General features: G+C 42.3%; 1 protein-coding gene across 1 annotated transcript in view; it reads left to right on the top strand.

Annotated features, from left to right (window-relative positions):
- Positions 1-628: 628 nt before the first annotated feature.
- Positions 629-17,839, top strand: part of ILDR2 (immunoglobulin like domain containing receptor 2) — a 52,611-nt gene continuing 35,400 nt past the window's right edge. The window contains 3 exon segments of the mRNA XM_007458140.1: positions 629-704; positions 13,802-14,134; positions 14,997-15,116. Coding sequence (XP_007458202.1) covers positions 629-704; positions 13,802-14,134; positions 14,997-15,116 — 529 coding nt within the window.

Here is a 17,839-nt window from a genome sequence, read left to right as displayed (position 1 = left end):
TGGACAAGCCTCAGCCTCAGCAAAGTGAAGCAGCTAACAATGGCGGCCGGGGAGGGGGAGGGAGGGAAGACAGAGGAGCAGCAAGGATGAGATGGATTCAGACTCATTGTGCACAGAGCAACCAGGAGACGAAAGGTAAGACATTTCAGTCCAGCCCAATCAATGAATCCTCTCTTGAGGGGGTGGTGGAAGGGGAGGGAGAAAGGAAAGGACAGATTAAAAATGAGTCAGAGAGCCAGGAACAAAACCACATTCATTCTCCCTCTCCCACCCTTTCTCTCTCTTCTCTCTTTATCTCTTCCCCCCCTCCCCCCCCCCGCCCCCCCTTAGTTTCTCTCTTTTCATGCAGGCTGAGCAATTTCTAATCAACACTTCAGGCTTTTTTCCTCAGACTCTAGCAGCTCCTTCCTTGTCTTTCATTACAAAAATTCTGTATTTTTTTCTGCTGTATATTTAGCCTCATGATTTCTCATTGTCATTGTGATGCTGCTTCCTGTAATAAATTGTTCTGTTGTTGTCGTTGTCCTTGTTTTGCACAAAACAAAATGCTTACCAGCTGCTATTTTAGCAACAGGTGCCATCTAGCAAGACGACTTGAGGAGGGTTCACTCTGTCTTTGTTCTTGAATATGGATGGCGTTTCAGCCCTTCCTGGCAGCAGAGGCTGCAAGAAACGCCAGAGCTGTGGCGACACTCTGGGAGCAGGCAATTCGTTTTGCTGGAGACTCTTTTGGGTCTCTCTGTGACAAAGAGTGCTTGTTCTATTAGCATTTCTTTTGGTACCCTTTTGGTTGTATTCATTCATTTATTCATCCTTTCTCCAAGTCTGTACTGAATTCCTGTGGTTTCTAAGTATTATGATAGGTGCTGAGAATAAAGAGAGAAAAGACACAGTCCTTGCCCTCAAAGAGTTGTCAGTCTAGTCAGTGAGTCAAATGAGTTTTCAGGTAATTTTGATAAGGAGGTAAGAGGTCCTATGATGAGAGCCATGAGAGCCGCACAGAGGTGCTACGAGAGCACGGATGAGGCATACGTGCCTGAAACCTGGGGTGGGAGTGGAGCAGCTCGCAAACAAACTCCCAAAGAGGTGATGGCTGAGTTAATACATTTATTCACGCACAGTCAGCTGCTGAGTTACTGTCACATCCAGGCATTGTGCTGGGGTTAATAAGACAGCCCTGCCTTCAAGGAGCTTACAGTTTGATGGTGGAGACTCCGGTGATGGAACTGTGATCACACAGTTATGGAATACCCGGTACAAAGGCCATGATAGAGATCTGCACTAACTGCTGTGGGTGCCTCATGGTGGCTTCTAACCCAGCCTGCAGCAGGCAGGGAGGTATCCAGACACAGTGGCTGGTTTGGTTTGCATTGAGGTAGATGCCTGGTGACCATGAGAGGATGGGCTTGGGTATGGAGGGTTAAAGTGTAATTAGCCCTGGAGAAGGAAGAGTTGCTTTTAGAGATTCCTGACGCCTTAATTTCCATTATCTCCTTTCCGATCCTGTATACTTTTCAATTTTTCTCCCTCCTCTGTTCTACTTTCCTCCACGGAAGAGACCTTTTTCATACCGGAGCATCTTCTTTCAGCATCTTGTCACAGCCCTCTCCATGGCCCACCATGCTCAGCCTGGGTGCTTCCCTCTGGACTAGGAGAGGGGGGCTGTTTCAGCATCCCCATTACTCTTTAGATTTTAGACTCATGATTCTGCTGAATGTCTAGTTTATACAGATTTGGGTATTAGTTCTGGTAGTACCTAGTGCAACACTATGCTAGTACCATGCTGTGGTCTTCGTTCAAGTACTTAGTGCTTAGTACAGCATTAGTAGCATTAGTACCAGGACTTGGTTAGTGGAAAGAACCCTGACCTGGGATTTGAGGATTGGGTTCCAGTCCCATCTTCTTCACAAATTAACTGTATATCCATGGGATCTGGGTCTTATGATCAGTTTTTTTCTTTTTGGCATGTAATTTTATTTTATTTTTTCATTGAGATATAATTGACATGTAACATTAGTTTCAGGTGTACAACATGAGTTCATGTTTGTATATATTATGAAATGATCACAACAATAAGTCTAGTTAACATCCATCACCATATATAGTTACACATTTTTTTCTTGTGATAACTTTCAACATTTATTCTGTTGGCCACTTTCAAATATTCAACACAGTATTATTATAGTCATCATGCTGTGCATTATATCCTCAGGATTTATTTATTTTATAACTGGAAGCTTGTACACTTTGACCCCCTTCACCCACCCACCACCTCTGGCAACCACCAATCTGTTCTCTGTATCTATGAGCTCGTTTTTTCGTTGCTGTTTTTTTAAAGTTTACATGTGTAAGTGAGGTCATACAGTATTAGTCTTTCTGACTTATTTCACTTAACATAATGGCCTCAGGGTCCATCCATGTTGTCACAAATGGCAAGATTTTATTCTTTTTTATGGCTGAATAATATTCCATTGTGTGTACATGTATATAAATATAAATTATATATATATATATATATATATACACGCATATAAAAAATATACATGGCACCTTCTTTATCCATTCATGAAGCGACGGACACTTAGGTTGTTTCCATATCTTGTCTATTGTAAATAAAGCTGCAGTGAACATGGGGTTGCATGTATTATAATCTTTTGAATGAGGTCACATCTTAGGTCACTTTCAGCTCTAAGATTCTATGGTTCTGAACTTTTCTCCATTTAATTTTGATGAGTTGGAAATCAAACTTACAAAGCAATAGATTCTTAGTGAGGAGCCATGGAGGGAGCCCCATTTGTCTTCAGCCCTTCCCTGACCACTAATGATTGGAATGAAAAATGGCAGCTGGGAAGGGAGAGCTCTTGTTACCATTTTCAGAGGAAAAAGTGGAGTAGCACTGAGTGCTTGGTGGACAGGATAGGGTCCACTCTGAACAATTAAATGTAGTCACACTGGGGACTGCTGAAGCAAGGCAAGTGCTTTGGGCCAGATGAGATGAATCCTACTCTAGCCAACATGGCCCTAGAACATCCCTTCTAGTCTCAACTTTTTGTTCCAGGACACACTCACCTCTTCACCCCTTCCAACTATTTTAGCTCTTAAATCAACTTAGCACCAATCAGGAATATAAAGAAAGGTATGATCTGATTGTTGCCCTTGCTTATTTAGATACTGTAATGCTTTTCTATGTGTTAAATGGCTTTCATGGACATTATCCCTTTTGATCCTTCTAAGTAAGTAAGGCTGATATTACCTACCTATACATAAAAGGGAGTAAGTGACTTGTCTAAGTCTCTGGTATCTTATTGATTATCATAAGAAATAGTGTCACTGACTTACATATGACTTGGTTGTTTCAAATGCCTGAATCCAAGAGAAACATTATTTTCTGGTTAAGGTGGGTAAAACTGGAACTCCTGATTTAAGGGAACATAGATGGTGTCTATTATGGGGCATTGGGTAGTGAGGCTCAGAGTTCATAGAACTCAGGGAAGTATTACAGGGAGAAGTGATAAAGAATAGCATTTAGTATTTCTAATTAAATCCTAAGATCTACAGGAAAAGAGTGAATGAGGAGTGCTCTAGTGAGGCACAGGAGAGCAGTGGATGTGACCCTGTGACAGCAGAGACTGCTGGCATGTCAGAGCCCCTCTGGGACTAGGGGCTGGTACTGTGCACTCAGGAGCTACACAGGATGTGACTGTGGCATATGTAGGCTTAAAATCTTGGTCTTCAAGACAGCTTTTGGCTTCCTGAGAATGAAAGAAGGCATTTTGGATAACTAGAGTTCTTTATGGGCCATGAAACAAGGAAGAACTCAGAAGAACATGCTGCTTCCCAGTTCTCCTACAGCAGCTAGAGCCCTGCAGGAAGTGGTTCTCCAAAATAGGAGTAGAACCTTCACATTCAACTGGGATCCTGCATCGTTACTCCTCCTTTGCCCTTGGCTCGTCAGGGGGCTGTTGGGGAAGAGGGATGAGGCTCAAACTGACCTGGATTTGAATACTAACCTAATAGTTTACCTTATTTTCTTTAGCTTTAAAGTGGGGAAGCTAACTTACCTTATAGGGTTGTTGTGATAATTAAAATGAAATTACGGAGAACTCGTAGCACAATATTTGGCAGATAGTAAGCTCTCAATACTTATTATGAACCCCAAATAGGAATATTAGTCAGCATTTTGATGCAGCAACAAGCAACCCCATAATCTCAACAGCTCACAACACCAAACATTTAGTCGCTCATGTTATATGACAGCTGCAGTCAGTTGCAGGTCAACTGTACCCAATTGGCGGACTTGGCTCAGTTCCAAATGTCTTCTTATTCCAAGGCCCAGGATGAAGGAGCAGCCACTATCTAGGCATGCTGTTCTCATGGTGGAGGACTCAAGGTGGGTAGGGGGAGGGCACAGAGCCAAACCACACAAATGCCTTTTAAGCTTCTGCTTGGACAAGTCTTATGGCACATGTACTCACATTCCATTGGCCAAAGCATGTCACATGGCCAAGCCTCTAGTCATTGGAGTAGTAAGTGTACTCTACCTCCAGGGAACAATCTAAGAGTGAGGAGGGAAAACTAACTGGGAACAAATAATACAATCTATCAACTGAGTTAAATCATTTGACAAATGTGTTGAGTACCTACTGCGTAGCAGACTTTTTAAAAGCCTGAAGGAGAGAGCTTGTTATTAATGGCAGAGACAGATGACTAAATAGGAACTTCTCGGGCAAGGTGATGTGATTCTCTAGGGTAATATGACTGTAATAAGAGCAAGAAGCAGCTTCTACCGGAAGTGCTAGCTGAGGAAGTCCGGAAAGATAAGTAGGAGTTACTAGAGAAAGAGTGGGACGGAGGGAAGGGAAACTTACAGAGGAAGCAGCATGCGCAAAAGCCAACAATCAAAAGAGGACATGACGTTTTTCCAAAAGTACAAATATTTTAGTATGGCTGGAGAATTTAGTGGTGCAGGAGGAATGGAAGAGAGTGGCCCCGTCTGAAATGAGCCCTTGTACTTCTGAATGCCTAGAGGGAGTCTTTAAAAGAGTGAGAGTAAAGGAGTGCCGTGATCAGATGTGCATTTTAGAAATATCATTTGCACCTCCATGTGAAGGGTAGATTAGACATAGGCAGACTTGCAGCAAAAACCAGCTAGAAGACCCTTGCAGAAAGAGAGGCAAGATATGATGAGATCCTGAAGTCTTGTGGTGCAGTGGAGATGAGGGAAGTGGACAGAGTGACCAGAGATGGAGGACGTAGTCCATAGTCCTGGGTTGGTGGGATGTGGAGGCTGAAAGACAGGAGTATCAAAGATGCCTCCAGGTACCTGGCTTGAGTCTGCTGGGGATGGCATTTGTGGACATGAACTAATATAGGAGGAGACACGTGTAAGGGAGGGAGAGACAGGTTCAGTTTTTTTCATTAGATTAGTTAGAGTATAGCCTAAGATGCTATAACAAAAAGACCCTAAAATATAGTAACTCATACAAAATTGTTTTTTTTTTCTCTCTCTCTCCTGTAACAGTAGAGATCTAGTGGGACTGAGTCTACCATTCCCAACATGTGGCTCCCAAGACTGCTCCAGTGATAGTTACTCTTCAGCAAGTAGAAGCAAGGAAAGCAGAGGGTCAGGGCAAGTAGTTTATTTTTAGAGAGGTGACATGGAAATTACATGCATCACTTCTCCTCACATACCTTTGTCCTGAATCTAGTCCCATGGCCACAATTAGCTGCAAGGGAGGCTAGGAAGTGTAGTATGTAGCTGGCTTGGCTGGCCAGATTAAAACCTGGGAAGTTCTGTTACTAAAAGAAGGGGGCAGTTAGCATCTCCATCTATAGAATGATGAGTTTGGGGTGCTTGTGTAACATCCAGATGGAGAATGAAGTTATATATTTGGGTCTGGAGCTTGGGTGAGAGATCTAAACTGGAAATACAGGTAACAAGTTGATAAAAGTGGAGAAGAGCTTTCATACAGGAGCTTTCTCTGTCCAAATGGCTGATCCATCCTAGAAGTCTGACCCACCTGAATGAATCAGGACAGCTTCCAAAGTACCTTGGCCCTGCAGGGTAGAGACTGACCTCTTTTAGTACTGCTTTAGTCGTATTGGAACAGCGTGTGGGCCAGCTAGACATTACCCACGAGCTCATTTCAGATCTCTGGAAGACGAGGCAATCAGACAGAAAGGAGATATGCTTCTTGCTTTCATCTGCGCAGTGGTGGCAGGGAATGGGAAAGCATGGCTCCATGGGACACACAGAACATATGCTTAATGAATGGCAAGCTCTGTGTGCACAAGCGCTAGAGTTATTGGCAGCAAATAATAACTAGGCCATGAGCAATGCCCACCTGGGCGAGGGCAGCACCAGTGTCTACTTTAGCCCCATGGAAAGGGGGGAGATACTGATGCCTTTTAGGAGTCTTGGGGAGAAAACATGCAAGAATGCTGTCGTATTTTTTATTATCTCAAGATAGTACATCTGGTCATCCTAACCCTAAAATGGATCAAGCCATTAGGTACTGTGGTAGCAAACAAGAGAAACTGATTCTGTCCAATTTAAGCAGGAAAGAAATTTATTGAAAGGAAATTGAGTAACTTACAGGACTAATAGGCAAGCTGGAGAACTAGGCTTAGAAAATAGGCAAACAGCAAGGAAATGTCTACTCTTCTCGGTAAAGGCCTTTTAATTTTATTATTTAACCCAACTATATCAAGAAGATGAATGGTTTCTACTTCTGGGGGAAAAAAGGTTCAAGCTGTGTTTTGTCTTTAAAAATTGAGCCCGTGGGTCATCATTTCCCAAAATGCTTTGCTTCCCATGCTGACATTGCTACCAAGGGATGGACACGCCATGGACCAAACCTAGTGGAGATGCTCCTTATTCATCTCTTACACTTAGAAAACCTGCCCATTAATTGTTCCTAAAACAATGTCCTCTGAAATTGGGACAGTATGTTAAAAGTGTGAGGACAAAAAGATGAATTTCTTAAAGATGTAACTTAAAGGCAGGAAAAGGAAGATGTGTATTGTCATACTGAATGAAGAAAAAACTTAGGAGTCTGAAAGCCAAGATATGCTGGTGAATGGGCAATTCTGAGGTCAAATCCCACTTCTGGGAGTTCAAGAGTTAAGGGATGGGTGAGCTTGATACAAAATTTCTAAAGATGCCTGTCTGTGGTGATGATAATTTTCCATGATCTTTAACAGCAATCTTTGTTTCTCTAAAATGGGGCTGTGCTTATAGATCTGCCTCTCAAAGATGCTGGCAGGAATAGCTTACAACTAGTGGGGAAAAGGAACTTGCTTTGAAAAAAATGAAAGTACTAAAATAAGAACGGCATTTCTGTAGATACTGCTTTTGTTATCCTTGCAAGAACATAATTTGTCATGTATAGAATCCTTTTCTTTACATGAGAATTGGGGCAGGAACTGATTTTGCCACATGCAGTGAGGCATTGTCTGCCCTTGGAGCTGATCCTCCCTGGCCTGGGTGACTTGGTACCCCTGGTGACTAGCTGAGATGGGAGCTGATGCTCTGAGCTGTCACTCATCACTCTACTTTTAGGCAGCTTTCCTAGTTATTGACCAGAATCCATTCTCTGCACTGAGGACCACCTGCTAAGAAAGGCCCTTCAGATTCACTTGTTCATTTGTTCATTCCACATATTCATTCCATAAAATACAGCTTGCTGTATACGGAGGATACAGAATCAACCAATCCTGGTCCTTGCCCTCAGGGACCTTAGAGTTAGAAACCAAGTTTATATTGAATTTCTCAAGCTCAGAGACTGGTCTTTTAAATCTATGTTCCCAGAATGTAATGTTGTATTTTAAAACATGTTTTTGAATGAATTTGTATTAGATAGCCAAGGGCGGTTTTCCTGAGGATCAGGGGAACAATGAAAACAGAAGGAATGGTCTGGTGGTCTGAGAATGATGACTCCCTCCTCTGCAAATGTAGAAAGCCACCTGTGATCTTCAATCTTCAATATGTCTTCTGGTGCTTCTTTCAGTCAGGAATCCTAATTTTTACAGATGTATTCTATATAGTATGATATAGGACATACTTCACTTACTTTACTCTTTCCAGTTTTTTGGGATACTTGCTTTATTTTGTAGGATGAAACATGGATTCTTTCCATACTCCTGTAAATGTTCTTATAAGAGCTTAAAAACGCAAGTCCCTTATGGTGCCACCCCTGCCTGGACTCAAGAGTCCCAGCCTTCCCATTGTGCCAGCACGTGTTTGTTCATGTGTGTGCATGACACACACTCAGTGCTTCTTTCAGTCTACCTCCCAGAAACTCCTCAGTTACATGCCCCGATGTTTCCCCAGGATGGGAGAATAACATATTTATAGTCAAAGAATGGAAAACATCTTAGTATGCCTGGAACTTGCGTGGGCCCAAATCATGGAGAAGACCTTACATGCCGTGTCAAGGCATTTGGGTTTTATCCTAAAAGGAATGGGAAATCATTGGAGGCCTTATAGCCTGACATGATTCGATCAGTCTTTTAAGAAAAGAATATTCTAGATAGAAAAAATTTGGAGAGTACATTGGGCTGGAAGTAGGGAGACCACTGAAGAGGCTATTGTAAAACCAAAAATGTAATGAGGACTTGTGTAAAGTGATAGTAAGAGCTTTGGGGCCAGTCAGCCTGGGTTCAAATCTGTCACTTGCTAACCCTGAGGTGTTTGGCAAGATACATACAGTTTCTGAGGATCAGTTTCTTCATCTGTAAATTGGGCGTAATGATAATACCTACTTTACAGGATTTTTGGAGAGAATTTATTAAGATACTCCATGAATGGCACTTAATACAATTTCTAACATACAGTAAGTGTTTCATAATCACTTCCTGGTAGAAGGAATAGAAACTTGATTTATTCCCACTAGGAGTGACCATGGGAATAGAGAAGGGTCAAATTTGAGAGAGATTTAGAATTAGTGGCCACTGAATATGGTTAGAGCCAAAGAGGAGATGATCAAAGCTATGAGTTCTATCTGGGATGATAGGACAGTGAGTATACTGGCAAAAGAGCTAGGGAGACAAGAAAAGACTGGTTTATAAGCAAGAGTTGAGGTGGGAAAAGAGAAGATGATGAACAAAGTTTAGATATGTTTAATTTGAAGTATCTGTTAAACGTGCGGATGAGGTTTCATGAAGTTGAGGGTCTGAGACATAACTGGTAGTTGGAACCATGGGAGAATAAGATTTCTTAGATCAAATGCACAGGTGAACATTACAAAGAGGCTGAAAATTTTTAATTTATTTACCTGGCATTCAAAGGTATTCTTATTAGCCTGTATAGACTCCAGCATAAGAGGTACTAGGTTTTTGGCATCTGACAGGTGGTAACATACAAAAACAAAAAAAATCTGTAAGAGGTGGGACCCAAGTTCAGGATACTAACCTAGCCCCAGGGCAGATCTATTGGGAATTGGAGTCAGAGGGAGGGTGTTCCCAGGCCAAATCTCAGTGTCCCCGGGGAGCTGTCAATCTTGGTCCTCATCCAAATTAGCTACTATCTCTGAAGGGCCTGATCTGGGGTAGGAGTGGGTGTCCCATGAGAGGTAGTTTTTGAAGTTGGGTGGATAGCAAGGTTACAGTTTCAGATATGGATCAGTCATGTGTGAGGATATAGGGAACAAAACCTAATCCTCAGGAGAAGGGCTTATATCAGAGCCCAGGCAAGCAGAATGGAACTCAGGGCAAGGCTTTGGTACCAGCGGATTGCAAATCAGGTGGAAACACAGCCTCACATAAACACGGGCTGAGGGAAAGACATGTGGCTCAGTGGGTGTAGGAACCCCTGCCCTCGCCCAGAACCCAGGGTTAGGGCCAGAAGAGCAATTCTGGACTTTACCCTCCAGTGGGAATGGGGTTCCTAATAGGTTTGGCCTGGGCAGGCTTGGGACCTGGGTGGCATTCATCCTACATTTTGATGCTTCTAGAGCTAATACAGGGATTGGCGTCTTCAGCTTTCTCTCTAACTCTTCACTTTTATGGTCCTCAAAGATCCAATAAACTGACATTTCCTTGAAATTCCTAGATCTGCCCTCTCCAGCTATCCAGATCTATCCTTAGCTTAGATTCCCAAAGTTTCCATTATACCTGCATATGTATATATCTCTGTGTATGTGTACACACACTCAGGGTACCCTCGGTTTCCAGCTTCCAGGAGCAGCAACAGCTACATTTATTGAGTGCTTACTGTATACCAGTGTTATCCTAAGTGCTTAGGATAAAATCTTTTTTTTTTTTTTTTTTTGTGGTACGCGGGCCTCTCAGTGTCATGGCCTCTCCCGCTGCGGAGCACAGGCTCCGGACGCACAGGCTCAGCGGCCATGGCTCACGGGCCCAGCCGCTCCGCGGCATGTGGGATCTTCCCGGACCGGGGCACGAAACCGCGTCCCCTGCATCGGCAGGCGGACTCCCAACCACTGCGCCACCAGGGATGCCCAGGATAGAATCTTATTTAACCCTCAAACAGATCCATAAGATAGTTACTATTATTCTGGTTTTACCAGTAAGGAAACTGAAACTCCTAAGACTTAAGTAATTTACCTTATGTCATGCAGCTAGGAAGTGGTAGGGCTTGGATTCTAAATTAGGACTCACTTTAAAATCCATGCCTTTAATTATCATGCTGTAAAGAGGCAGATGTTTCTGAAAACATATTCTTTATTCTTTGGAACATGAACTTATGTGTGTGTCACAGAAGCTGTGAATTGACTAACCTCTATTAATAATTAAGGGCGTGCACAATTTTAAAAAATAATAATTAAGGGAGCTGAATGGCTTGGTCAAGTAGCTAATCCATTAACAGAGAACAGAGCTGAGGAGGAGGTTATTCTTAGTAATCATCTAATGAAGAAAACCCCATACTTAACTCTCTCAAAAAAACCAAAAACAACCCTCCCGCCCAACACTTTTGTCTGCACCTGCCTCCTTTGCTGGTTTCATTTATCTTGGAATGCTAGGGAAATGTGATTTCCCAAGAAGAGCCTGAATAGGTAGCAGAGAAGAAAGGTGGTTGGTCAACTACCAAGCATTGTGCTGGAAACAACGCCTGTGATTGGTTATCCAGTCTCAACCACTGCTAACTGAAGACACTTCAACTCTGTCCCATTTTGTTACCTGGAAAACTGGAGTGTGAATAAGGTTTTGAAGAAGAACTACAAGGTTAAAAATTAATGCAACAGAATTTAAGGAGAAACTGTTAAAAAAAAAAAAAAAAAAAAAAAATGCAAGGAAAAGATGAGATTCTAGAAAAGGCACTGAGCAGAAAGAAAAGCTGATGGATTTAAAAGTTAGGGGTTTAAAATGTTAACATTGGCATCTTCTCCTTTTGTAGTATCCATTTTCCCTAGGCTTTAAGTATAAGAGTGTAAAAGTATGGGGTTAGGAAAGAGTGGAATCAGCCACACCAACATTTGGGGGTGGTGAAGGGAAGCGGTGGAGCCTGGGAACTAGGGTTCTTTTCTGAGCTGGGGTTCTTTTCTGGGAATTATCTGCCCCTCAATGGGGCTGATCAACATAATTTGGCTGTAATCAAACCTATTAGTGGTGGATGTTCATCAAGATTCAGGAGCCTTAGAATGGGAGGCGAGGCAAAAGGCAGGAAAGCTGTGGTAGGATTTGCACTTGAGATCTCCCCTCTACTGGTCATGGTCAAGGTTCTCTGTTATAGAGTTCATTCTCTGCAGGCGCCCAGAGAGAGAAAGGTCTGTTAACAACTCTGTTGAGTAAGGAATATGAGGCTCATTTTACAGGTGAGTATTGCTCAAGAGGCTTCATTAAGGTCTCACCATTAGTACCATGGCCAGATGAGATTCAAAGCCCTATCTTTTGATGCCAGTGCTCTCTTACTATACTATGCTGTTCATGAGTCATTTAACCAGTTTTCTCTGCAAAGTCCTAGAAATTCCCATGTTAATAGTCATTCATTTGCTCACCCATTCCTTCATTTATTCCATAGTAGCTATCGAGCACTTAGGTTCAAAACACTAAATCTCAAATATTCTGTTGCATTCTCTTCCCAATTCCATAGAATGCAGAAACCTTTTCTTCCTAACAGGAATTAGAACCTAGTTTTCACAGTGCTTTCATGGAAGAGAGGCACTGGTCTGGAACTCAGAAGTAGGTACAAATATGGTATCTTGCCCTTGTTAAGAGAGCTTCTATAAAGACAGTTTCATGAATAAGTGCATGTTTGAGCTGTGAGAGTGAGTTTGCTTTGTGGGATGTCATTGGGACCGTGGGCAATAGTGAAGAACAGTAGGCTTCCCCTGGAAACTAGCCCTTTCTTGTATGTCTCAAGTCCACCTGCAATTCTAGGGTGAAACTCTTTGCCTCAAGCTACCTGAAGCTGGCTTGGCAGGCTCCTGGATTCAACTCTGAACCTCTCTTTATCATGTCTTTCTATTCATATTCCGTTTTTCTGCCTCTCATCGTGATTCTCCTTCTGCTTCTAACCTCAGATCAAGCTAGAAACTCTTAACTCTCCCATTCACCTGAAGAAGTTATGTTCTCTTTGCCTGGAATTTCTAGATCTTACCATTGAGTTCATAGAAGCCCTTTGCCTCTCAAACACTCCCCTGGGCTTTCATTCACTGACATTTCCCTCTCTTTCTTGGACACCGAGCCTCAAACTGATCTTTTTAAACACTTAAACTTCTCATCTGCTTTCTAGTCTCTCCCCCACCCTTTTTTGGATTACCCTTCAAAGCTTTTGAACTTAATCTACTGCTTTTGATCCAAAATTCTCCATTCCTCTCAAAGCCTTCTCTTCCCCTTAATCTCTGTCTCATTTGCTGGGTCACCAGCTGGAAGGGAAGTCACTTCCTCCTGAAGTCATATGTCCTGGCTTCACTGTCCTCATTTATCAAATAGCTGTTGAGTATCCATGGGTTTCACCCAGGACAGCAAGATAAGACACATTCCTTACCTGACCCGACAAGTCTGATGGAGGCATGAAAATAAGTACAAAATTATTACAAAATTATTATAGTAAATGTCTAGGGGAGAATGCTGGGGATACTGATGGCACAAAGGAGGAAGTGACAAATGGATTGACTGGTCACAGAAGACTTGACAAGTAGCCTTTGAATTGGTTTTGAAAGATGGAAAAGAGTTTCTCAGGAAGAGAAGCGAGGAAAAAGCATTCCATAAACAAGAAATATCACATGCCAAGATCTAGAGGTGTGATATACCACGTCCCACTTGGGGGAACCGTTAGTTTGCTATCATCGGAGGTTGGTGCTCAAATGGAGGTGCTGCAAGATGTGAGGCAGAGGAGAAATAGTTGATGGGGCACCTTAAATGCCTTGCCAAGAACTTTGGGTTTTATCCTGAAGGCCATGGAGGACGAGTGAAGGGTTTTAAGAAGGAGAGCCATAACAGTCAGATTTAGAAAGATAACCTGAACTTATAGCAAGGAGAATGGACTGCATGTGGGCCACTGCCAGCAGGGAGACCAGACGAGAGATTATTGCAAAATTATAAGCAAGAAATGAGGAGAGCGTACACACAAGCAATGGTAGTGGGGTTAAAGAAGGGGGAAGGAAATATTAAAGATGTTAAGAGGTCAAGTTGACATGACTTTGTGACCAATTGGGCACTGGGAGTGAAGGCAGGTTTCTGGACAAGGCAACCAGGTAGATATTGATGCTCTTCATTGTGATGGAGAAAACAAGGGGAGAGACAGGTTAGGGAGGTAAGGTGGAAAGGCACACCTATGATATGTGAGGTGAGGTCCAGGACACTGATACCATTTGGACATGTTCATTCTGTTTTGCAGCCATAGCTGGAGGCCTTCAGGTCACAGTGCCCGACAAGAAGAAGGTGGCCATGCTCTTCCAGCCCACTGTGCTCCGCTGCCACTTCTCCACGTCTTCCCATCAGCCTGCAGTCGTGCAGTGGAAATTCAAGTCCTACTGCCAGGATCGCATGGGGGAATCCTTGGGCATGTCTTCTCCCCGGGCCCAATCTCTCAGCAAAAGAAACCTGGAATGGGACCCCTACTTGGATTGTTTAGACAGTAGGAGGACTGTTCGAGTGGTAGCTTCCAAACAGGGCTCGACCGTGACCCTGGGAGATTTCTACAGGGGCAGAGAGATCACAATTGTTCATGGTAATAATGTCTCTGTTTTGAATCTAGGGAAGATTGGTTCCATTCTTCCCAGATACAAGAGGATGTCAGCCTTGCACCCTTTCAGTCCCTCAAGACTTTGATTTTATGGGGGACGGGAGTATCAAGAAACCTAGCAAATTGCTTTAATGGGATGGCGTGGTGAGGAAGGATGGAGGGTTGTAATGTCAAGAGAAGACAGGGATGAGCCTTGGAAATAATCTTTCATGAGCCTGCCCTCCAGTCTGAGGAATTTAGTATCAGAACTGAATTGAAATGGGTTCTAGTGAAAGCTTTCTCAGTCAGATACCTCACACCTGGACACCGGCCTTTATTGCCCTTTCCTTAACTCAGAAAGCAGACTTCCCTAAGAAGTTCCTCTGCTGGGAGAAGGGATGTATGTGTACAAGTTTCAGAGCCAGGTAGATGCCATGGCCCAAGCCTCAGGTAGTTTTACATCAGTTCCGCCCTTTTTCCTGCTCCCTACAGCTTTGGGCAAGGAAAAGTTCCAAATTTTGAAGAACTCCTGTGAACCCAGCTCATTTCCAGGAGTCCAGGTTAATTCTGGAATTTACTTGGCTTTCAAGGGCCTCTGCAGGCCTGGTTGAAAGCAGCCTTCTATTCCAGAAACCAGACTGGAACTAGACCAGTTTCTGGGGGTGCTCTAATTCTCGCCCCTTAGGGATGCTAGCTTTTATTATTGTTTCGTTGTTTGTTTTGAATAAAGCAAACATCTCGTCAGACACCATCCGGGTAAAGAAATAGAACACTACAGACACCCAGAAGGGCTGCCCCCCCTCCATTGTTTAGTGTTTTCCTTCAGAGGACAGAGTTTAGCACCCGGTCCTTCTCTTTGTGATAACAGATGCAGATCTTCAAATTGGAAAACTCATGTGGGGAGACAGCGGACTCTATTACTGTATCATCACCACCCCTGATGACCTGGAGGGCAAGAACGAGGACTCGGTGGAACTGCTGGTGTTGGGTAAGTGACAACCCTCAGTAACATTTTCACCTTAGACAGCTTGCACTGCTCCTTCTCGCTTCTCCCCCCTGCGTGTGTCAGCAGGTTGCACGCACAGGCTTTACCTTTGGTGCACAGACAAACCCGTTTTAGAATATGTTCTTTATGAGCAGTAGTTGTATTTATTATATTTTGTTTCTGGGTGTCTATGGCCCACGTTTTACCGTTTTCCTGAATGTTTCTTCTGCTTTCTTAGTTTTTTCCCCTCCTTTCCACCTGCACCTTTAACCCTGATTGCTCTCTGCTCTTATTCTTTACATATGCTAATGACTGAGGAAAATGCCAGAGGCCTTTGAAGCAGAGTAGAGACCACTGAGAGATAAGAATTCGCTGGTGTGCTAGGATCTCCTGAGACAAAGGAATCTTTTCCCATTCAATTATCTCCACTTAAGACAATCCTAAGGAAAGATGGCTGTAAACTTTTAATAATAAAAGGTGCTCAGTGAAAAGAGCTATGGGGGAGACGTAATAGTGTTTCATTGGAAGGCAAATTTCTTGAAACCTAAAAGTGTCCAAGTTATTCGCAAAGCAACTGTAATCTAATCCTTATTAATATTAATTTCTTCATAAATGAAAACTCATTACTTTTGGGTACTTTTCTCTTTTGTGGATTGGAGGAATATCAGTGGGAGATGGCCTCCTTGTATGAAACTGAAAATTGAGCACATATTTCGTGCTCTATAAATGTTGGCTGGACAAGAAAATTAGAATAAAACATACAGAAATTAAGAAAAGAAACAACATTAATTGTGGGGTAAAAGGTAAATCCTTGAAGCCATTTTCCATTTTTTTGTAGCTTCCAAGAAACCAGGTCTTAACAATTTGGGGGGAGTATTTAAGGTGCTTTCTTTTGGAAGCAAATGAGGTTGAAGGTTAATTTTTACCCTCTGTGGGAAACTCAGTGCCCCAGGAGAAAATGGAATTTGCTTAAGATTTTTAGTTTTACTCTGTCATGACTTTGGCAAATCAACTGTACTGCTTGCCTTAATTTTCTAGTTTACAAAATGGATTAAGGTAATAATTATTTATTAATGATTAACCCTTTAATTAATAATAACTAGCCCTTTTTAGACAGTTAAATTAATTTCAAATCCATGTTTACTCAAATACATGAGTCCAGTATATAAAGCTTAACTGCTGTGATCTGTAAAAGAACGGGAAATATGACATATATTCAAAAGGAAATAAAAATGTAAAAGGTTTATATTGACATTGTAAAAGACTACAGGGCAGTCAGATTCGGGATCTGCTGTGACTCTGTAGGGAATAAAAAGATAAATTTCTGCCTAATAACACAACTCTAATGGCTAAGTTTGAAGGAACAAGTGGCTCATTGAACCTGCAATTAGCTAATTGTGAACACAGTTATTTGGCCAGTGCAACCATTTGCAGCAAAGTAATTGCCTGTGCAGGAAAAGGAGGCCAGGTAAAAGCCACTTTAAATAATTTGGTCCCAGATCTGCAAATGTGGGGAAATAAGTAGAGTGAAAGCCTTGTCATCTGAGGATGTGCTGAAGTGTATGAAGGGCATTGCTCTGGATCAAAACATACAAAGCAACTTGGGCAAAGATGCTGTCCTCAGGACCACAAGGTGGGTGAAAGGAAGACTCAGATGAAAAAGGTCAACAGTGATGGGAGAAAAGATAAGAACAGAAATCAGTGTTACCCTAAAAAGAACCATAAAGGGAAAGTGGGGATGCTGCAAATCAGCTCATCACAGTAGAAGCGGCATATCTGTGAGATAAACAGATACACACTAGGGTTCTTGGGGAGGAGAAACACGTAATTCTGCTATATTCCACATTAATTAGAAATTTATTATTCTAAATAATTAGAAATGTTCAAAGCATGGTAAATTTGCCATGCTGGTTGTGTTAGTTAATTAAAGGGGTTAGTTTGAAATCTATGAGAATTTTCGGGGTGCAGGAAGTGCTGTATTTACTGCTTGGTCTTGACACCCCTTTATGGAATTTTTCAAAGTACCGTCACAGTTTAAAAAATGCTAATTATTTGGCGGTTATATCCTGCAGGCCCATTTGTTAGGTATTCTTTTTATGTGAGACTGGGAGAGCAACCGGATTTCTGAAGTCATCCTCAAGGAGATTAAGACCTCAGTGGGAAGATAACTGAGTCCACAGTTCGCTAATTACAACCTCCATAAGCCACTGAACTTACTATGAGGAATGGTAGGAGGAATTGGGAGGATGTGGTCTAGTGAAAGAGGACTTGGGAAAGGGAGCATGGGAAGTGTCTCCAGATATCTGAAATGAAATTGTATAGAAGAGAGATTGGAAACCTACTCTGTCTGTGTGGCTAGGAAGTTACAAAGGGAGCGAGTCCGTCTCAGGATAAAGAAAGAACTGTTAACAATCAGAGAGATATCTAAAGGTACAATCAGTGTTCTTAGGAGTAGTAATTTCTATATCCTTAAGAAGGTGGAAGATTTTTTATGAGTTATTATATCAGGCATTTATGTATAGGAAAAGGTGTTCAACTCAGTTATTTTTGAGTTTTATTTCAATTTTAAAATTCTTGGTTTAAAAAGCAGATGAATGTGAGTAATGTGCCTACCTTGATAAATGAGAAAATGACCTCCCGGTAATTCAGTCCTCATGACAGAGATAAAAGAGTTACAGGTTGGTTACAAGAACATACAGGGTGGTGCTCACTCACAAGGAAGCCAG

Source organism: Lipotes vexillifer, unplaced genomic scaffold (genome assembly GCF_000442215.2).
Source record: "Lipotes vexillifer unplaced genomic scaffold, Lipotes_vexillifer_v1.1 scaffold189, whole genome shotgun sequence".
Taxonomy (NCBI): Eukaryota; Metazoa; Chordata; class Mammalia; order Artiodactyla; family Lipotidae; genus Lipotes; species Lipotes vexillifer.
Note: the sequence above shows the minus strand (reverse complement) of the source record. Positions and strands in the feature narration are given on the sequence as shown.